This window comes from Sminthopsis crassicaudata, chromosome 3 (genome assembly GCF_048593235.1).
Source record: "Sminthopsis crassicaudata isolate SCR6 chromosome 3, ASM4859323v1, whole genome shotgun sequence".
NCBI classification, from domain to species: Eukaryota; Metazoa; Chordata; class Mammalia; order Dasyuromorphia; family Dasyuridae; genus Sminthopsis; species Sminthopsis crassicaudata.
In genome coordinates this window covers 226,547,271-226,570,557 of record NC_133619.1, presented here as the reverse complement: position 1 = coordinate 226,570,557, position 23,287 = coordinate 226,547,271, and the positions used below count along the sequence as shown (strand labels likewise).

At 36.0% G+C, this 23,287-nt stretch overlaps 1 protein-coding gene across 2 annotated transcripts in view; it reads left to right on the top strand.

Moving 5' to 3' along the window:
• Positions 1-16,804, top strand: part of CIB4 (calcium and integrin binding family member 4) — an 87,023-nt gene extending 70,219 nt beyond the window's left edge. Inside the window, exons 4-7 of one of the 2 annotated variants that reach the window (XM_074297315.1) lie at positions 6,416-6,557; positions 9,264-9,373; positions 10,399-10,487; positions 16,597-16,804. In XM_074297315.1, the coding sequence (XP_074153416.1) occupies positions 6,416-6,557; positions 9,264-9,373; positions 10,399-10,487; positions 16,597-16,627 (372 nt within the window). In that variant the 3' untranslated portion in view covers positions 16,628-16,804. Of the gene's footprint in view, positions 1-6,412; positions 6,558-9,263; positions 9,374-10,398; positions 10,488-16,596 lie in introns of both variants that reach the window. The other variant, XM_074297314.1, reaches the window with a different exon arrangement.
• The last annotated feature ends 6,483 nt before the right edge of the window (positions 16,805-23,287 follow it).

The following is a 23,287-nucleotide window of genomic DNA, read 5'->3' as shown; positions in this document are numbered from 1 at the left end:
ATTTTTCAGTCCTTTTTCAGTTGTGTCCACTTTTCACAATCCCATTTGGTGTTTTCTTGGCAAAGATGCTGGAGTGATCTGCTATTTCCTTCTCCAAATCATTTACAGAGGAGGAACCTAAGGCAAACAGGAATAAGTGACTTGCCCAGGGTCACATAGCAAGTCAATGTCTGAGTTTGGATTTGAACTCAGGTCTGTGGTATGCTCCACTACAGACCTCTGCCTGAACGGATACAGAGTCATTAATGACAATTCTTTGGTTCACTTAACTGGTCCACATCCAAATAACTATGCTATCCTCTATCCCTTATGTCCCCATCATTTTTATAAGAATAGCATAAAAGAGTTTAAAATGCTTTGCTACAGTATAGTTAAACTCCTTGGATCTATCAGTCTGGTAACTTTGTGTAGAAAGGAATTGAAACTATTCTTGATGAAACCAAACTGGTTCTCTCTGATGATCAGATATGTTTGTATGTTTACCCCAACAGTTTTACTAATTTGGCCTTGATTTTCTTCCAAATACCAGGCTCTAGCCTATTGTTTTCAGACTCCAATCTTTTCCCTCTTTCAACAAATGGTAGAGAACGTCTGTCCCATGGTACCACTGCCATTTTCCACAATTTTTATACTATTGGTTAAGTTGTTCTATCTGCCACTTCTTTAAGGACTCAAAGTTGTAACTCAGTCCTAGGGATTTGAACTTGTCAAGTATAACCTGACTATCTCATTTGTCTTACAAATATCAACTTCCTGCTACTCTCTTTTCTTCTATCCTTTCCAGCCCAAAGATAATTTTCCTTGGCATAGAACAGATAAATAAAACTAAGGCTATGTAGCTCAGCTTTCTTTATGTGGCCCAGGCCAAAGTCTACTCCCTTCTTTGATTCTCTTACCCCTTCACAATGTGCTTGTTAAAATACCCATTTTAGAGATATACAAAAACATAATAATGATCAGGAGTATAATTTATTTTTTAAAAAGTAGGGGTAATAATCATTGATCTCATGCAGAGATCATTTATAAAATAGATATAATCAAAAGAGAAAAATAAGAAAACTACGCTGTATGTCAGCCATATTAATCTTTATTATTTTAGACTCTTTAAAATAACTAGATAGCATAAGGTTGGGATATTACTGTATATAGGAAATGATGAATTGGTGGTATTACAAAAATATGGAAAGACTTGGACATTTGAAGAATGATATTACCTACCCTCAAAGAATAAAGGACAAACAAATGTAGTATGGTCTTACGTAAATGTTGATGTGCATACATGTGTGTGATTATAGATATCCATATAAATGTATATGTATACATATGCACATATGTGTATGTGTGGTTATATTCATGTATATGCTTACTTACATCTGAGTGTATCTGTGCTTAACTGTAGTCTTCTTGGGGAGGTAGGAGAAAAAAAGAATAAAGTAAAAAGTGCACAGCAGAGAACAAAAGTAAACCTACAAGAAAGCAAAGAAAAGATGGACAGCTCTAAATACAATGGGTAGTATTTATTATATCAGCTTTTTTGAAATGAAAATTTATTGTCTCATATTTTGATTCTCTCTTATGTTCTGCTGTGCATATGGCAACATTTTTCTTTTTCTGTTTTTTTTTCTTTTTCTATTTGTATTTAAGTTTTAAATAAATTAAAAAAATAAAATCCCCATTTTGTTGTTGTTGTTACTTTTCTGTGCCAATCTCAGCTCAATCTGAGCTTTAGCTTTCCTAAAGCTATTTTCAAATGGCTATGACACATCAAACATTTGCGTTCATTTTCTATTACCTATCCCTAGTTAGTTCTTTGTGCAGCCAAATTGTTCTATTTAAATAATTACTTCCTTCTTCTCATCAAAATTGTTTCTATTTGTGCCTTCAGAATGTCGTTTCAGAGAGCTTCCCATATTTCCTGGGCTGGTTTTCTCTAGGGAATTTTAGTCCATGGGGCCGTACCTATTCTTTCTCCTAAACCTTTCAGATCTGCTCTCTCAGAGTCTAGCCTGCCTGCCAGATTATGGTTGACTTCCCTTTCTTTAATTATCATAAAGCTGAAGATAAAGTAGTTGCTTCTACTCCAGCAACTAGTTCTTTCTTGGTCTAGGGAGAGTTTGGTACTGGTCTAAATGTCTCTGGTAGATATATGTAATAAAGGCAAAAACATAAAGCAAAGGCAGAGACCAACAGTCCTGTTAGCTTCACCTAGCCCATAAGAATCCAATAGACATTTTCTTCATTGGTTCCTCCAACTTTTAAAGATGAAATTATCACTGATAAATCAGAAAATTATTAGCTATTCTGCAGTGGTCAGAGAAAGAACTCTAGCAAATGTTGAGATAATTGAAATCCTCTATCACCATTACAAGGGACTGAATGTGGTATAGAGCAAAGTTTCTTAAATTGTGGGTTGCTATCTATCCCATTTGGGGTCATGTAACTGAATGTGAGGGTTGCAAAAAAAATTGGCAACAGTAAGATTTCTGAATCCTCTATGTCTTGCAGTAGCAAATATTCTGCCAAGATTTAATTCCTTATGTAAAAATAAACAAGCCTATCTGTCTCATTAGTATGCAAATTTGCTTTAATCTTTAATAAATGGTAAGATTATTTGTATGCCAAAGAAATAATTTATAATAAATTTCTTTATTATTTGTTGTCAGTGAATAGATTTGTGGACTTATCTTATATAACTATATACTTAGGGTAGTGTAAAATTGCTTGAGGAAAAAAGAATTGTTAGTAGAAAAAGTTGAAGAAGCCCTAGTATAGAGGAAGATCTGGATTCAACTTTCATCTCTGATAGGCTGAGAGATGTACAGTCTGTATTACTTTGTGTTACTCACTTAATTTATCAATGCTCTAGGCAAGTCACTAACATTATAAGTTTGCAGAGAAAGTAAGGACTTGCATTGGTAGAGATAATTTTTTTTTTCTGGGAGCATCTTAAACCAATGATATCCCCAATCTGGCTTCTCTCCCTTTCCTCATTATAACAATGGTACCCATACCAGCATTATGATTTGTTTCCCAAACTCTTCATTTCTTTCCCCTTTCTGTGAAGTTGATAACAACATTATCTTTCTTTATGTCTTTGTTGATTTTTGCCCCAATGCCCTTTATCATGCTTCCCCCTTCTGATTCTTGGATTTCCTCATGTGAGTTTTTCCTAATCTACAAGTATCCTCCCCCCCAATTCCTCTTAAATATCCCAGTCCTTTTTAATATATTATACTTTCTCACATAGTCCAGTCATCAATTCAGAAATTCTTGCAAAACAGTTTTGGGTTAGGATTTACAAGTTTGCTAACTTAACTGTCTTCCTAACTTTTTTCCTTCAGGTTTGCAATTTCAGAATCATCCTCCATTCTTCAATCTACTTCCTTAATAGTCAGTCCATTGCCAAGTCTTGGGTATTCTATTGCCACAATTTCTCTAACAGCCCTTTCTTCTTAATTCTTGCCACAATTATTCTTTCGCTCTTTGTAAAGGGACAAATATAGGTATCTCTTTAAACTTTTAACCTTGTTGTCCCTGTTATATTCTCCTATGAGGTCATCAATTGAACTCTTTGTATCTAATTGAATTGATTCCATTTGTGCAAAAGTCTTTTTAATGGAAATTATAACATTCCATGATTACCTCTATGCCTTGTTTGAAAAATCTCTCCTTATCCATAGTTGGGAAAGATAATTATTTTCATTTTTCTTTGGTTATTTCTGTAATATATTCTTTTATACTTAAGTTGTATAACCCCTTGTTAAAACTGCATTCATTTAGAGATTACTGTAATATGTATATGTTGCAAGTAAGTTGTTGATCTAAACTTAATTCTACTAATTTGATTTCCAATAGTTTTTTTTCCCTGGCAGATTGTGCTCTTGACCTTATCAAACACTAGATGACTGTATTTGATGGCGGGATATCCTTACTTGCTCCTCATACTCCTCCCACCATATGTATTTCTAAGCATTTATGAATAGCTTGGATTCTTTTCCTTCATCTAATAGAACTGGAGCAGGAACTACCTCTCTTCTGTCTCTATGTCCCTGCTACCTAGCACAGTAACTGACACATAGGGGAGATGCTTAATAAATGCTTGTTGCCTGACTAATTTATAAAATTAATACCATATCAATCAAACTATTGTGTAATTACTTTGTAGAACCAGAAAAGGTAAAAACAAACTTCACTGGGAGCAAAAGAAAGCTCAAGATTCTCAATAAAAATAAAGAAAAATGTGGGAATAAAGGGAGTCCTCCCCCTTTTTTTTTTACTGTATCTTAAATTATAGCATAAGGCAGGGGTTCTCAAACTATGGCCTGCGGGCCACATGCGGCCTACTGAGGACATTTATGCAGCCCGCCAGGTTATGGCAAATAGGCTGAGGGGCAGAAACAGAGTGTGAGTTTTTGTTAGTTTTACTATAGTCCGACCCTCCAACAGTCTGAGGGACAGTGAACTGGCCCCCTAGTTAAAAAGTTTGAGGACCACTGCATAAGGCAATAATCATCAAAACTATTTGCTACTGGTTAAAAAATAGAAACACTGATCAGTGGAGTGTAGGAAAGCAAAACTCACAACCAAACATAATAGTCTGGTCCTTGATAAGCTGAAGAACACAAACTACTAAGACAATGATTCTCTATTCAACAGAAATACTGGGAAAATTGAAAACCAATTTAATAAAAATACAATAATCTACAATCTTTAGATGGATATGCAATTTTAATGTAAATTATAATTATAAATTTATTATAAATTATAAATGATATCGTAAATATCATGAAAATAAAGAAGAATGAAAGGACATACCTTTCATAACTACAGCTAAGGGAAAATTAGAGAAGTGATAATAAAAGATAAAAGTGAATGTTTTGATTATAGAAAACTGAAAGACTTTTGAACAAACAAAATCATTGCAATTAGAATAAGAAGAGAAACTGTTTCCTGAGAAGGGAAATTCTTCATAATAAATATCTGTGTCAAAAGTCTGCTATCTGAAGTACAAATATGTGAGAACAAGAGACTCTCAATAAATTGACAAAAGATTTGGATAGTTTTCTTAAGAAGAAATGTAAGCTATCAATAATTCTATAAAAAACTTCTCTAAATCACTAATAGTAAGATGCAGATTTAAACAAGTGACATTTCATTTCACAATCATCAGATGACACAAATAAAGAAATAAAAATTTCCTAATTGTTGAAGAGTCTGTAAAAAAGGAAATTCACTAATGCATTATTAGTAGAACTATAATACAACTATTACAGAATATAATTTGAAATTATACTAGAAAAGTACTAAATGGTTCACTCTTTAAGACAATGATATCACTGCTAGGCATGTCTCAGAGAGGTCAAGTATAGAGGAAAAAGTAACATAAATACAATAATATTTATAGCTATCATTGACAAGATTGCTATCCAGTGTTTAGAAAATCATTGAACAATGTCATATTATTAATTAATTATATTACATAATTTATTATAATATATAAAATTAGTTATTAATCATATTTCATATTATTATATCACCTATGTTAGATATAATGCTAATCACTATATTATACATTATCAATTATATTGCATATAATTATTGTATTACATATTAACTGCATACTTAATTATATAATTCTATATAATATAGAATACATAAGAATTATATTACATATTCTATATAGAATATAGAATACATATACATTGTATTCTTGTATTATGTTATTATTACATGTATTCTACATATTATAGAATTCTATATGTAGAATATAATAATGCGTAAGAACAATATGTGAAATAACAGTAATGAGAAGACAAACTGTGAATGGTTTTTAGAATCAACCTTATCCTGGAACATATATATCCCTCAAGAGGGAGTTGGAGGACTACAAGGATAGAATATTTTGTACATTGTCAGAGTCACTGTATCTGGTTTTTGTTTTTGTTTTTTAAGCTGGCTCTTTTTTTTCCCCCCCTGAGGCTGAGGTTAAGTGACTTGCCCAGGGTCACACAGCTAGGAAGTGTGAAGTGTCTAAGATCAGATGTGAACTCGGGTCCTCCTGCATTCAGGGCTGGTGCTCTATCCACTGCACCACCTAGCTGCCCCTTAACCTGGCTCTTTTTTCCTTTGTTGTAAAGGTTCAATGATGTGTGTGTGTGTGTGTGTGTGTGTGTGTGTGTGTGTGTGTGTGTGTGTGTGTTGTATGCTAATCTGAAAATGGTTATGATGTAAAAACAGTCCCTGCTCTTAAAGAGCTCACAGTCTAATAAGAAAGACACCATGAAGACAATTATGTACAAATAAGAAGTAAAGACTATAAATTAAACTTATTTTTAAGGAAGCTCAGACATGGAAACAGACAGTGAACATGGGAGTGTGGACAGCAGATGTAATCTTCTTCCTCCTTGCTCAGCAGGTTAACCCTTTCAGAGACAGAATCTGCAGAGTGTTCTCCCATGATGATGTCTTCTCATTTGAAGATGTTTTGGGAATGGCTTCCGTATTTAGTGCCCAGGCCTGCCCCAGCCTGAAGATTGAGTACGCCTTCCGCATCTATGGTAAGATATGTTAGGGCCGCAGTACTCAGGGAATAAAAATAAATAAGACTTTGGGAATTGGAGGGATGATAACACATGCTTCTCTCCTCTTGTCTCTCTGGGCTTCCTCCCCTGGCAATTTCACTTTCTGAATCCAAAAAACAGGTAGACTGCCTGGTGGTTTTTAACAAAGTAAGGCAATAAACATCCAACAAATTCCAATAGGAAATTTATTTCCTAGGAATATTCTTTTCTTTTGACAAGAATTCTTACCTAATAATACTTTACCTAAGTAAAATGACACCACATGAAATTTTTACTTTGCAAATAAAAAGGAAAATGGATATTTATTAGGAAATTTATGCCTCATGATTTAAGGAGTAGAGATAGGGGAGCAGAGGGTTTGGAGCTATGATTTCATGGTGTTTGATATTCTTTCAGATGCAGATCTGTGCCTCTTCTATAAATTATAAGTATCTAAGAGAAAAAGTAGCCTGGGGCAGTTGATCAACAAGCATTTATTAAGCATCTAGTTTTTTTGCCAGGGTTTATGCTAAGTGCTGGGAATACAAAGAAAAGCAAAAAATTAGTAAAGGAACTCAGTCTAATGGGGGTGATAACATGTAAACAATTATGTACAAATAAATTGTAAACAAGATAAATGGTAATCAGAGTGGAGACACTAGAGTAAGAAAGCTTCTTGCAGAATGTAGAATTTTAATTGAGTTTTTAAGGAAGCCAAGAAAGGAAGATGAAGAGGGAGGGAATTTCAGATATGGGAGGAACAGCCAGTGAAAATGCTTTAAATTGGGAGATGAAGTGTCTTGTATAAGGAATAACAAAGAGGAAAAGATTTAAGTGACTTGCTTAGAGTCATTCAACCAATAGAGGAACAACAAGGTCTTGCTGATTTTGAGACCAACTTTCTATCCGCCAGGCCAATCCTCCATCTAACTTAGAAGAAAAAGGCTATAAAATAACTTATCATGGGAGCTGTGTAGCAAGCTTATACATATTTGCAATTCTATAAGGAGAAAAATGACCAAGCCCTACTAGTGTGGGTTAGGCAAAAAGGGGTGATTGGATGTTCCAAGATGAGGAGGCTCCAGGTACTTAGGGAAATTCTAGGGTGAGATAGCAAGGTTTGGAAGTGTGGGAGTGAGGAACAAGATTAGAAAATGAAGGGTGCCATTCTTGCTATTAGGAGGAAATGCTGCCATGTTTTTCTAGAACTGGCAAAGGCTAGTCCTAGAACTGGTCTCTACCACTTAGTGTATGGTCAGTAAAAGAATTCTTTAAGAAGGGATCAGAAAGCAGTCTTTACTCTTGTAGACCTTGGATTAGGTCAGTCCAAGTGTTATCTTTCGGAAGCCATCAAGTTGAATATGATGCTTCTTCTGGCATCCTAGATTGTTCTTGGTCCTGGATTGCCTTAGATTCTCAAACTCTCAAATAATTAATGCTTTCCTTCTATATTTCTTTATAGTCTGGTCTCAATAGAAATAGAAAACATCTGGTTGGCATCAACCATATGAATGAACTCCTCATGAATGTCCTTTTCTTTCTTCTTTCCCTTCCTGCAGCATAGTATAGTGGAAAGAGTACTGGTTCAAATCCAAGCCTAGATACATGGTAGCCATGTGACTCCAAGTGCATCACTTCCTTGGGCTGGGCCACCATTTCCTCATCTCTAAACTGGGGATAATAAAATTTGTATTACCCACAAGAAATGCAGCTTGGTATTATGGAACTAACTTGGGAATCAGGAAGTAGGGATGAGGGAATGGGGGAGAACAGGATTCAAATGCCACATTTGACACCTATTGACAGTACACTCTTGGGCAAGTAACTTAACTTCTCACTATTTTTGTCCATTCTCTAAGAGCTAAACTGCATTGATAGAGTTTTTTTTTAATCTGGGTATTCTATACAACATTGAATTCAAGGATCCAGACTTTATCCTCTTACTTATCTCACAGGATTGTCAATAAGTCATTGTCTGTACCAAGACCATTCCTTTGATAGAGAATTGGCTTCTTTCTAAATCAATTTTGGTTTTCTTCATATCTTTTCCTTACTTGGGGAAGTACAGGGGTTTCCTTTTGTCTCTAGGATAAAATATGAACTCCTCTGTTTGATTTGTAAAGCCCTTCATAGCCTGGCACTAGTCTATCTTTTAAAACTTATTCAAGGTTTATTATCTTCTTCAAACATTGTAGGTGTTAGATAGATTGGACAATTTGCTTTTCCCTATGCATGACATTCTGCTTCTCATCTTGCTATCTTTGTGCAGACCACATGCTTCAGATGTTTTTCTCTTCTCTACCATTTGGCATCCTTGACTTTCTTGAATACTCAACTCAGATGCCACTTTGTTTCCTCTCCAGTTGTTAGTATTCTCCCCATTGATTATTTTATATTTATTTTGCTGTTGTTGCGGTTGCTGCTGTTGTTGTTTTTTAGTCATATTCAACTCTTAATGACTGAGGAAATTCATGGTAAGTGACTTGTCCAAAGTCATCCAAATCTGTCTGAGGCCAGATTTGAACTTAGAAGATGAATCTTCTTGACTATTTTCTTGACTAGCCTGGAGGGCTAACCACTGCATCAACCAGCTGCCTAGACTTCTACAACTGGCCTATAATAGTGTGAGGTAAAGAGGGAGATCTTTCCTACCCATCCCTTTTAACTTCTTCATTTTATTCAAGAATTGCCTCTTCTCAACAGATATTAATGAGAATGGCTTCATCGATGAGGATGACCTCCAATGCATCATCCAGCGATTGCTCAACACTACTGATGTGGGTGACGATTTGCTAAAGAATCTGACTAAACATGTATGTACTCAGTGCAAGGGGGTCAAATGAAGAAGGGTGTAATCTGATCTTCCCTTCACCATTAGGGGGTTGCAGAGGGCCTAGGAGTTATATATAGCATATGTAACCTTCACTGATCTGGTCCCTGGCTAGGAAGGCAGTAGAGAGAGATTGCTTGGCAACATCCAGACTCCTTCTCATGAGAGTCAAGAACATGTATTTGCAAAAGAGCAGTCTCAGGTTTAGGGATCAGTATATACCCATGCGACTTCATGAAAAAGGCTGATTTTATGTAGGGATCAAACATGTGGCCTTCGCCTAAGTAATTGGGTACCATAGTCAAGTAATCTATATTCACTAGGGCCATCTTTTTGTTCTCACTCAGTGCTCTGCCCTCGTTTAAATAGCAATTCAAGGTCACAGAATGAATCTTTGCCATTTATACTTTTAAGGTTCTCATTTGAACTATGCAGAGAGAAAGTTTTGTGTGTAGGGGGCATGAAAGAGACTTAATGTAGGGAATCATGCATGGGGAAACAGGACAGGTATGCTCTGGCCCTGAGCCATCTCCATAAAGCTATCTGGGAGCCCTCCTAGCCAAAGAAGGAAAGTGTAGCTGGTGTAACAAAATCCAGCAACACCAAATCCATAGAGAGTATAGGAATTGAGAGTTAACTACTTTGTAGAGTTGCTTATTTTAAAAAACAAACAAAAAAACCACAATCAAACCAACCCACTTCTCCCACCTCCAAATGGCACTACACCTTCTAAGAACTATCAGGGCAAGGCTTCCTGGGGCTTCTAGCTTAGCTTTGTTGTTGTAAATAGCTTGGGATTGCCAAAGCTCACAGACACAGTGAACTGGGAAGGGCCAGGATGCCCAGGAGACATTTTCTCTAACACAGAGCCTAATGGGTAACCCTGGGGAATTCCTAAACAAAGGGCCTAAGTCAAGGGCTAACTCAATGCCTTTTCCCCACACCTTTTCTCTGTCTTATGTTTGTTCTATCTCCCAGACTCCTCATTTCTTCCTTTTTCCATTGTAGATATTGGGAGAATCAGATCTGGACAATGACCACATGCTGTCTTTTGCAGAATTTGAACATGCCATGTCTAAGTCCCCAGATTTCATGAAGTAAGAAACTTTCCCCAGCATTAGCTATAAAAGGGGGAGGAGGAAAAGAGAAGAGGAAAAGGAGAAAAAGGGGGAAGCTCCAAAGCAGAAAATCAGGCATCTCTAGTTTTTGGCCAAGAGAAACAGCTGCCTAAGTGTTTTGAAGATAGCACTTGATCTTTAAATTATTGAGTAGATTCAATGTCAGTGTCACAAAAACTGGTCCTTTTTCCTGGAATAAAAAATACATTTAATTAATCATTTTATGAAGATGCAGAAGGAGAGGACAAGTAAATAGTGAATCCAGGAGGAGAATGGAAATTGATCCCCTCAATATGAATTCCACTTTGTTCTACTAATGGAACATACCTAGTCCAAGCAAAGATCATGAAACACAGCTAAGCATCTGTCCAGCTTTTTATCTGGACCTTGTCCCACCAGCTCCTTTCCATTCATTGCTATTCCTTACCACCATCCCATAAGATTGGCTTATCCACTTCCATCCAATAGGAAAGGAAATTGAGGTTCAGAGAAGATCATTTGGTTTATAAATAAGTACTTACTATCTGCTGAGTCCTGTGCCAGGGAAGACACTTGTAGAGATATAAGGACTCATACTCTGTCCCCAAGGAGCTCACATTCTAATACTAGAAACAATATGCAAAAAAATTGTCTATATAAGAGATATGATATAAATGGAAGGCAATCTCAAATAGAAGTTTTAACAGTAGGAGGAAGTAGAAAAGGCCCTCCTGAAGTAAGTGGAATTTGAGTTAAGTCTTAAAGGAAGCTTGAGAAGGTAGGAGTTGAAAATAAGGAGGGACAACATTCCAAGAAAAGGTACAGTCAAAGAAAAGCCCAGAATCAGAATGTGGAATGTTATATTCAAGGAATAGTAAGAAGCTCAAGGTGGCTGCACTGTGGAATATGCAGAGATGGATAACATGTAAGATAATTGGAAAGATAGGAAGAAAGCCAGTTTTCAAGGGAGTTGAAAGCTAAGCAGGATTTTATATTTAATCCTGCAGGGGTATTCGTGGAGTTTATTGACTGGGGGAGTGGTGATAGTCAGCCTAAGCTTTAGGAAAACACTTTGGCTGCAGAATGGAGAATAGACTGGAACGAGGAGAGACTTGGGATAGAGACACAAATTAGAAGACTGAGACAATAGGGTGGAGTGAATATATCCAGGCCTTATCCAGGTCTTATAGGAAATTATAGAGACAGGACAGGAATTGGAACTCGTAGGATCATAGATTCAGAGAGAGCTCTATAGTTCAACCCCTTTTGCACAAGGGCAAATTGAAGCCCTAATTGCTTAAGTGACTTGCCTAGGATTACACAGGTAAGTAAGCCCCAGTATCTCTGAATCTATATCTAGATCTCTTTCCCTGGTACCATGTTGACTTCTTAGTGTTTAGGTTTCAAGAAAGAATATACCATGAGAAAAGCCGCCTAACTTTCTAGCTATGTGACACTAAGTAAATCATTTAATTTTTCTGGGTCTTACTTTATTTATATGTAAAATGAGAAATGTACTTTTTCTTTTTAAAAAAAGTCCTCAAAAATCCTGGGATCCATGTGTGTATTTGTCCTACTAGCAGGCTGGTATAGATGTAGGATCTAAGGACTTGAATTTGAATTCTAGCTCTGCCATTAACTATTCTACTATTCATGGCAGCTGTTCCTAACCTGCTTATCTTTCTGTAAGTCCCCCATAGTACTTGCTTTCCTTACCCTGTCAAATGAGGATTTGGATACTTCACAGAAAAAAAAAAACAAAACTGGAGCTATTTGGTAAATGCACCCTCTTCTCTCTTCCTCCTCTCACATACCTTAGACATCTTTTCCCACTGTGTATTCCTATACTTTTGTCTTAGATGAAGAGGAACACTTTCTCTTTGACAAGAGCACCCTTTTTTCGTTACATGCACCCTTGATCCCATCATTCTCATCTTCTCAGTTTGCTCCCACTATCATACCCACTATATTTCCTATCTTCAATATCTTCTTATCTATTGACTCCTTTTCTACTACCTATAAACACACTTGTATCTCCCCAATTCTTGAAAAAAGAATCCTCATTTGATCTTAGTATCCTGGTAGCTCTTGTCCCTTCTCCATTAAACTTCTTAAGAAAGCCATCCACAGAGTGTCTCCACTTCCTGTCCTCTTATTTTCTTCTTTTTTTAAAAAAAGTAAAATTCCTTTATTGTCAAACTTTACATAGATAGGGACCATAGGGAACACTGCATAGAAGTTAATTTGAGAGAGAAGGCCAGGGAGGTGCTCCTCCAACTGAACTCTCATGCCCACCCCAAGTAGAAGTGACTTATCCAAGGTGGCAGAGCTGGCAAGGAAGAGAGTCAGTAAGAAATTAGACCCTTGCTAAGAGTAGGAAATAGGTCAGGTCAGGGGGTGGTGAAGGATCAGAGGCATATCTTTGCCTGACCTTGTGTGGGGGGGGAACGTGGCTAAATATTCCAGAGGACAGGAGATGAATATTTTAATTTGGGGCTGTTGGACAGTTTGATTCTGTTTGATTGCCAAGGGAAGCAGAAGCTGAACTCTTCATCAGCTGCTGTCCTTGGTCCTGCCTCCCAGGGCCTACTACTAAACTATTGAACAAGTTCAGCCTGGCCTGACCCTGAAGGAACATAGTTCCAGATGGACACTCTAAATCTTTGGTGGGTGTCCAGCTTCCTATATTTAGGTTTTTCGATCACCTGGACACAGATGTGCCTCTGGGTGCTTCTGAGCTAGGAAGCGCCTGCTAGGATTTCTTGGGAGAATTTGGACATTTCTTGATGGAGTAGCCAAAAAGGTACATTCCCTGAGGGAAGCTGTGAAGACTGAAAATTATAAGCTGATCTAGAATAGGAAGAATAAGCTTCCATCACTGGCTCTTTCTGAGACTTCAAGCTTTTGGGTTCCTCCTTGGATTCCATTTTAGTTGTGGGACAAAAACATTAGTGAAGAGTCAGATCTTCAAACTTCAAGGTTGTGGGCTGCCCCGCACCTTCCTGATCTTCAGAGATCTCTAACTGCTTTCTCCCTCAGAGCTCCAGTCCGAGGGAGTTCTCCCTCTTATTTTCTTAAGGAAAACTATTTATTCATTGTCCTCTTATTTTCTTCTAAACTCTATGCAATGTGTTTTTTGATCTCATTCAGCTGAAACCACCTTTTCCAAAGTGACCAGTAATCCCTTAATTGCGAAATCTAATGTCCTTTTTTTCAGTTTTCATCTTTCTTGGTTTGTCCTATACAGCATTTGACATTGTTGATGAGTTTCCTCTACATATTTTCCCCTCTATTACGTTTTTGTAGTTCTATTCTTTTAAATACTCCTTTTCAATATTCTTTGCATCCAGGTTGCACCCACTAACTGTGCACCCAAGGTTCTATCCTAGATTACATTTTTTCCTCTATATTTTCTTATGTAGTTATCCCATCACTTCCCATGGATTTAATTATTACCTTTATGTAGTTATTTCCCAGATTTATATATTCAGCCCTAGCCACTCTCCTGAGCTCCAGTTCATGTGATCTTTTGCCTTTTGGATATCTTTAACTAGAAGTCCCATTAACATCTCAAATTCAGTGTGTCCAAAACAGAACTCATGTTTTCCTCAAAACTTTTCCTCTCTTCTGAATCTTCTTAACTGTTGAGATTAACACTATCATTTCAAACCATTCAGACTTGAATCCTCTCATTCACTCCATATACTCAATCTATTAGCAAATCTTGTCATTTCTACTTTCACAATCTCTTTCCTTCCCCATTCAACTTTTCATCATCATTCACCTGGACTATTGCAATAGCTTCTAATCATAATCAGTCTCCCTATCTCAGTTCTTTGTCCAGCTGCCTGAATAATTTCCCCCAAACATAGTCATGACTATGTGTCAGATTCAGAGCTCTGGTCAAGGTCCTTTGATCCTGGAAGGTGAAAGAAAAAATACCCCTCAATGAAGCAATGAAGCAAAAAAGCTTTATACCAATGGTTAGAACAGCTCCAGCAATGGCTGCAGCAGCATCTGTTTCAGCTCCCTCTCCTCTCATCCCAGGTGGGCTGCATTTATTGAATATAGACAAAAGCAATTATTTGCCAAAGCATTACCAAAGATATGCTTGCACAGAAGAAGCAAGAACTTGCATAAGTTGTATCCCTTTTGTCTCGGGATGAGTATTATAGTTGTGGTTACATTACTCAGAATATACATGGGCCAATCAATACTTGGAATCCTTGAGACTTATTCTATGTTCTGCCCTTACATCATGTTATTCCCTTCCCTTATTCATTAATCTTCAGAGACTCCCTATTACTTTTACGATCAATGAACCTGATCAAAGTCCTCTGGATTTAAAGGTTTTCATAACCCAATTCCTTCCCATCTTCTCAATTTCCTTCTGCTTTTCTCTCTTTCTTAGTTCTATGATGTAATTATCATGGCCTAATTGCTATTCCTGAACATAATATTCTATCTTCTGTCTCTCTTCCTTTGTATAAACCACTATCTATGCTTAGAACAATCTTTCTCCTGAACTCTGCCTCTTGGTATTTTTTTCTTTTTTTAATAATTTTTTTTATTTTTAAAAACATATGCATAGTTTTCAACATTCACCCTTGTAAAACCTTGTACTCCAAATTTTTCCCCTCTTCCTCCTATCCCCTCCACTAGACAGCAAGTAATCCAATATATATTAAACATGTACAATTCTATACATATTACCAAATTTATCATGCTAAAAAAAAGGAATAAAAAATGAGGGAAAAGTAAGTAAAAAAACAATAATGAAAGGTGAAAATATTATGTTGTTATCCACATTCAGTTCCCACAGTCCTTTCTCTGGGCCAACATGGCTCTCTCCATCAAAGACCATTTTAACTGGCCGGAATCAACTCATTTTTAATAGTTTTTTTATTTAGAAGATATATGCATGGGTAATTTTTCAGCATTGACCCTTGCAAAACCCTCTTTTTCAGCTTTTCCCTTCCTTCCCCCCACCTCCTCCCCTAGATGGCAGACAGACCCATTCATGTTAAATATGTTAAAGTACATGTTAAATACAATATATGGAATCAGCTCATTATTGAAAAGAGTCACGTCTGTCAGAATTGATCATCATATAATCTTGTTGTTGCTGTATATGATGTTCTCTTGGTTCTATTCATTTCACTTAGCATCAGTTCATGTAAGTCTCTCCATACCTTTCTGAAATTATCCTGCTGGTCATTTCTTAGAGAACAAGTCATTACCATAATTTATTTAACTATTCCCCGATGGTTGGACATCTACTCAGTTTTCATTTTCTTGCCACTACAAAAAGGACTGCTACAAACATTTTTGCACATGTGGGTCCTTTTCCCTTTTTATGATCTCTTTGGGATACAGGTCCAGTAGTAACACTGCTGGATCAAAGGGTATATAAAGTTTGATAGCCATTTGGGCATAGATCCAAATTGCTTTCCAGAATTGTTGGGTTAGTTCACAATTCCAACAACAATCTATTAGTGTTCCAGTTTTCTCACACCCCCTTCAACATTCATCATTATCTTTTCCTGTAATCTTAATCAATCTGAGAGGTGTGTAGTGGTACCTCAGAGGTGTCTTAATTTTCTGCTCTTGGTATTGAAGACTTATTAAATCCCTCCTTCTATTGAAGACCTTTCTGTGAACATCTTCCCCTGATATGACCTCCCATACATTGTGGAAACAGCCAGTTTATCGTGGTTTTCTCCCCACTAGAATATAAACTCTTTGAGGTCAAGGACTGTTTTTGCCTTTCTTTGCATCCCTTGTGCTTAACATAGGGTCTAGCATATAGTAAGTGTTTAATAAATGCTGGTTGAGTAACTGACTGGATGACTAGTAATTAACTTGTGACTGAGCAAATGACTTCATTTTTCTGGGTCTCAGTTTATTCATAAGTAAAGTGAGGGGAAGATTGTCTATATCAATGATGATTATAATGATGACTATAATTCTATAATAGGGAGTTGGGCTTCCAGAAGGATATACCATCATCAGAGAGAAAGCATTGATTCTATATCAGACTAATCCCATTAGAATAAGCAGAATTTCCTATAGCATTGAGCACTTCATAAGTATTCTGTTCTTCTTCCAGCTCCTTTCGGATTCATTCCTGGGGTCTCTGATGGTGAAGCTGCCTTGCTGAGAACATCCTAAATAATCAGTCTTCCAGCTGCCATATGGGAGGCCTCTATAATCCTGTTCACTTCCCTCTCATGTCTGGAGGCTAAGAGAGGGATATGGTTAGAAGTGTATCTCTATTTCTTTTAAGAGAATAAAGCCACAAACAGGTATTTTCCTTACCCTTCTGGCTCAGTGTTCCTTGAATCCAGAAAATGTACCATATTGGGATATAAAGAATGGTTGAACAGAATGAATAAACTTAGTTAAATTGTATATAGCATCCCTATTGGCTATATTGTCCACTACATTTGCAGATTATAGTAAGGTTGCCAAAGCCCAGGAGAACATTTTACAAAAGAATAATTCAATAAGTGGTTTTGATCTAGTAAAAATGTTCAATAAGAAGAAATATTAAGCTGCATGTAGCATCCCTCTCAAATATAGCCAGGTCCAAAAGACTGTTTCTGAGCCTATTAAATCATAGATGAGTTCTTGCTGATATGAAGACATACAAATCCAAAGGCAAAAGTATTTAATTAAAACATGAAAAAAACATAGATCACAGGGTTGTGAATCAAGTAGCAAAAAATTCTCTACAAATTGAAAAGATGAAAGAAAGAAAGAAAGAAAGAAAGAAAGAAAGAAAGAAAGAAAGAAAGAAAGAAAGAAAGAAAGAAAGAAAGAAAGAAAGAAAGAAAGAAAGAAAGAAAGAAAGAAAGAAAGAAAGAAAGAAAGAAAGAAAAGGAGAGGAAGGAGGGAAGGAGGGAAGGAAGGAAGGAAGGAAGGAAGGAGGGAAGGAAGGAAGGAAGGAAGGAAGGAAGGAAGGAAGGAAGGAAGGAAGGAAGGAAGGAAGGAAGGAAGGAAGGAAGGAAGAAGAAAAAGTATCCTTTGGTACGCATTCAAACTTCATCAATTTTTGCTCTGGAGAAGTATAGTATTTTTTATAAGGAAAACTTTGGGATTGTTTTCGATCATTTTCTTTCTGAGAATAGCTAAATCATCATACCCTATGGCTGTTATCATGTACAGTTTTCTGGTTCTGCTTATTTCACTCTGCATCAGTTCAAGTAAGTCCAGGTTTTCTGGAAATATCCTGCTCCTCATTTCTTATAGTACAGTAATATTCCATCATAATTACATACTACAACTCCTTTGGCTATTCCCCCTCAATTTCCAATTCTTTGCCACCACAAAAGAACTGCTATAAATGTTTTTGTACAAATAGGTCCTTTTACCTTTGTTTTGATCTCTTTGGGATATAGACCTAGTAGGGGCATTGCATAATGATTTTAAAAGACAATAAAATTTTTTTTCTATTTTTACAGGAGCTTATCCAGTACTTAGCAAGAATAATTTGTTAGCAAGCTTCCAGGACAAGCAAGCTCCTCCTCCTCTATCCCACAATTATTCCTCCCCCTAGTCACTCCATCAGCATTCACATTCCTGGCCTTTCAGTTTTCTAGGGTCTCTTTGCTTAAGGATGTCCATATGTCACTGCCCTTGCAAACTATATTATTTTTTGCATGTTTCAACTCTAAATCTTTGATTCTATGTAACTAGGATCTCTTCCCATATTCTCAATAAAACTCTCTTTGGCATATGTGTGTACACATAGCAACTGAACTTAATGAAGTGTTAGGAGAAAAAGCTTTCTGATTGAATTAATTCATACAGATGTGTGAATTACTGAGAGCCCAAACAGAGATTGGTTAGCTCAAATGAGTCCCTAATTGGAATTTAACACAATATAACCAGAGTAAAGCAGAAATATTCTGGATTGAATATTTTTGGAGGTGGTTGGTATTTTATTTATGTAGGGATATCAATAAGCCAGCTCGCTCTTCCTTCCTTTCTACATAACTACTCTAAGCTTTTCCTACTTTCCACAGCTTCCTCTACTTCTGAACCTATAAGATTTTTTTCCTCTGCAGGTTCCAAAGGGTCTTCATGACACTTTCCATGGATAGATGCAGGAGGGGCAGGAGGTCATTTTGTCTATCTTGTATTTGGTGTTTATAAGTAAGGAATGTTTGGCCCTAATAAGTCCAGGGATATGAGGCACTTCAAATGAAAGAGTTGAAGATCTTGTAAAGTGGGCAAAAAGTTAATTTAAAGGAAAACATAAGACAAGAAAATGTAAGGTGTAATCATGTTGGTTAAAAAGAACTTGTCTAAGGAGAAAGTAGAGGGAGGAGAAAGGAAATGAAGAGAGGAAGGAAGAAAAAAGAGGAAGAGATAGTGTATTAATGTAGCTACTATATTGCTCTAAACTACCCAAAAAAACTTCTGTAAGCAAAAAGTACTGTAGGAAAATGAAGGTATGGAATGATTCCTTCCTTTCACCTGTTTTGTACTTTCTCCTCTATAAAATGAGGAAATCAAAAAAGAGAACTCTGTGTAATGAGAAAATGATCAACAATGCACATCTGGAATGGACCAACCACTCCAGAACTAATTTTGAGGTGTTATTTTAAAGTTCTTTGGGGGGAAATTTGGGAGAGCTCAAGTGAGTCCTTACTTTTTTGGCCCATCTTGGGTCTGTCCTCCAATGATTAATTTCTTTTTTTAAAATTATGTTTTTTTTAATTAAAGCTTTTAATTTACAAAGCATATGCATGGATTCTATTTCAACATAGATCCTTGCAAAACCTTTTATTCCAAATCTTCCCCTCCTTCCCCCATTCCCTCCCCTAGCTGGCATATCCAATACATGTTAAATATGTTGAAATACAAGTTAGATCCAATATATGTATACATATTTATACAGTTATCTTCTTGCACAAGAAAAATCAGATTAAGAAGGAAAAGAAAAACTGAGAAAAAAACATAATGCAAGCAAATAACACAAAGAGTGAGAATGCTATGTTGTGGTCCATACTGTTCCCATAGTACTCTCTCTGGGTGTAGATGGCTCTCTTTAACACGTACAAGTGGAACTGGTTTGAATTATTTCATTGCTGAAGAAAGTTGCGTCCATCAGAATTGATCATCGTATAGTCTTGTTTTTGCCATATACAATGATCTCCTGGTTCTGCTTATTTCACTTAGCATCAGTTCATGTAGTTTCTCTAAGACTCTTTGAAATCATCCTGCTGGTCATTTCTTACAGAATAATAGTATTCCAGAGTGTTCATATATCATGAACTATTCAGCCATTCTCCAATTGATGGCATACACTCAGTTTCTAATTTCTTGCCACTACAAAAAGGGCTGCCACAAACATTTTTCCACATGTGGATCCTTTTCCCTCCTTCAAGATCTCTTTGGGATATGAGTCAGTAGAAACAGTTCTGGGTCAAAGGGTATGCATAGTTTGATAACTTTTTGGGCACAGTTCCAAACTACTCTCCAGAATGATTGGATCTGTTCACAATTCCACTAACAATGCATCAATATCCCAGTTTTCCCACATCTCCTCCAATATTCCTCATTACCTTTTCCTGTCATCTTAGCCAATCTGAAAGGTGTGTAGTGGTATCTCAGAGTTGTCTTAATTTGCATTTCTCTGATCAACGGTGATTTGGAGCACCTTTTCATGTGGCTACAAATAGTTTCAATTTCTTCATCTGAAAATTATCTGTTCATATCCTTTGACATTTATCAATTGGAGAATGGCTTGAACTATTACAAATTTGAGTCAATGTTCCATATATTTTAGAAATGAGGTCTTTATCAGATCCTTTGGATGTAAAATGCTTTCTCAATTTATCGCTTTCCTTCTAATCTTGTCTGCATTAGTTTTGTTTGTTCAAAACCTTTTAAACTTAATATAATAAAATTATTTTTTGATCAATAATGATCTCTAGTTCTTTTTTGGCCACAGATTCCTTCCACTTCCACAAATCTAAACTATCCTACATTCTTCTAATTTGTTTTTAGTATCATTCTTTATGTCTAGATCATGATCCCATTTTGACCTTTTCTTGGTATATGCTGTTAGGTATCGGTCTATGCCTACTTTCTGCCATATTCGTTTCCAATTTTTCCAGCAGTTTTTGTCAAATAGTGAATTCTTATCCCAAAAACTGGAGCCTTTTGGGCTTGTCAAATACTAGATTGTTATAGTCATTGGTTATTTTGTTCTGTGAATCTAACTTATTCCACTGATCAACTTCTCTATTTCTTAGCCAGCAGCAAATGGTTTTTTTTTATTTTTTTTTTATTTTTTATGACTGCTGATTTATAATATAGTTTTAGATCTGGTTTTGCTATGCCACCTTCATTTGCTTTTCTCTTCATTAATTCCTTTGAAATTCTTGCCCTTTTGTTCTTCCAGATGAATTTTGTTATTTTTTTCTAGGTCAGAAAAATAGTTTCTTGTGAGTTTGATTGGTATAGCACTAAATAAATATATTAGTTTAGGGAGTATTGTCATCTTTATTATATTCACTAGACCTATCCACAAGCACTTGATATTTTTCCAATGCTTAGATCTGACTTTATTTATGTGGAAAGTGTTTTGCTCACATAGTTCCTGACTTTCCCTTGGCAGATACATTCCCAAATATTTTATATTATCAACAGCTATTTTAAATGGAATTTCTTTTTGTATTTCTTGCTGTTGGATTTTGTTAGTAATGTATAAGAATACTGATCATTTATGTAGATTTATTTTGTAGCCTGCAACTTTGCTAAAGTTGTGGATTATTTCTAATAGTTTTTTAGTTGATTCTCTGGGTTTCTCTAACCTATATCATATAACCCATATCATATCATCTGCAAAGAGTGATAATTTAATTTTCTCATTACCTACTCTAATTCCTTTCATCTCTTTTCTTCTCTTATTGCCAAAGCTAGCATTTCTAATAGAATATTGAATAGTAATGGTGATAGTGGGCAACCTTGTTTCATCCCTGATCTTATTGAGAATGATTCTATTTCATCCAAATTACATATGATGATTGATGATGATTTTAAATAGATGCTACTGACTATTTTAAGGAAAAGCCCATTTATTCCTATACTCTCTAGTGTTTTTCTTAGGAATAGGTATTGGATTTTGTCAAATGCTTTCTCTGCCTCTATTGAGATAATCATATTTTTTTGTTAATTTGGTTATTGATATAGTCAATTATGCTAATAGTTTTCCTAACCAGCCTTACATTCCTGATATAAATCCTAGTTGGTTGTGCTGTATTATCCTGGGGATGATTTTATGTAATCTCTTTGCTAATATTTTATTTAAGATTTTTTGCATTAATATTCATTAGGGAGATTGGTCTATAAGTTTCTTTCTCTGTTTTCATCCTACTTTGTTTAGGTATCAGTACCATGTTTGTGTTATAAAAGGAATTTGGTAGGACTCCTTCATTCCCTCTTTTTTCAAATACTTTATATAACATTGGAGTTAATTGTTCTTTAAATGTTTGGTAGAATTCACATGTAAATCCATCTAACACTGGGAATTTTTTCTTAGGGAGTTGATTAATAGCTTGTTCTATTTCTTTTTCTAAAATGGGACTATTTAAATAATTTATTTCCCCTTGTGTTAATCTGGGCAATCTATATTTTTGTAGGCATTCCTACATTTCACTTAGGTTGTCAAATTTATTGGCATAAATTGGGCAAATTAACACCTAATAATTGCTCTAGTTTCCTCTTCATTGATTGATAGTTCTCCCTTTTAATTTTTGGGACTAACAATTTGATTTTCCTCTTTCCTTTTTCTAATCAAATTAACTAAAGGTTTATCTATTTTGTTGGTTTTTTCATAAAACCAACTCTTGGTTGTATTTATTAATTCAATAATTTTAGTTCAATTTTATTGATCTCTCCTTTTATTTTTAGAGTTTCAAATTTGGTATTTGATTGGCTGTTTTTAATTTGTTCTTTTTCTAGCTTTTTTAGTTGCAAGACCCATTTATTGACCTTCTCTTTCACTATTTTATGCAAGCAAGCATAAAGAGATATAAAATTTCCCCTTATTACTGCTTTGGCTGCATCCCACAAATTTTGGTATGTTGTTTCATTGTCATTCACTTGGATGAAATTATTGATCGTGTCTTGCAAAGTTTTCTTTTCCTTTCCCCATTTTTCTTCTAGCTCTCTTTTAAGATTATTTTAAATGGGGACTAGGTTATATCACTTTTTGAGTCTTCATCTGGAGACAATCTACCTTTAGTCTCCTCAGAGTTTGAAATCTGTTTTTCTCTTTCACCACAGCAGCTTTCTATTGTCAGTGTCCTCTTTACTTTTTTACACTAAAAAAAAAAAAAAAAGTTAAGATCTGCTTTTAGGGCAGGGGAGGTTTTTCAAGCAGTTGTGGCTGTGCTGGGTCAGTGCTGATTCACTCTGTTGCTGGGTTTTTGTGGCCAGAACCCCTGAGATTCTGACATTTCAGGGTTCACTATTGACCTTTTCTATTTGTGTTGGATATATTATAACTTCTTTGCTGATCTACTGGCTTGCAATCAGGACAGAGTGGCCAACAGTGCTGTAGATTCCTTTAGATTCCTCATGGTAGATTCTCTGCCTCTCAGAGTCCACACCACCTGTGGAGTCCACAGTGCCTGTGGAGTCTGCACTGCCCCAGGCCTCTGTGCTGTCTGTGCTGGTGTTTGTGCTCAGCCTTGTGCTTAGCTGCCTCCCTCCCATTTCCAAATGAAACAGACTTTTTCTGGAGATCTTCGAAACTATCTTCTGCTGATAATTTGTTGCACTCC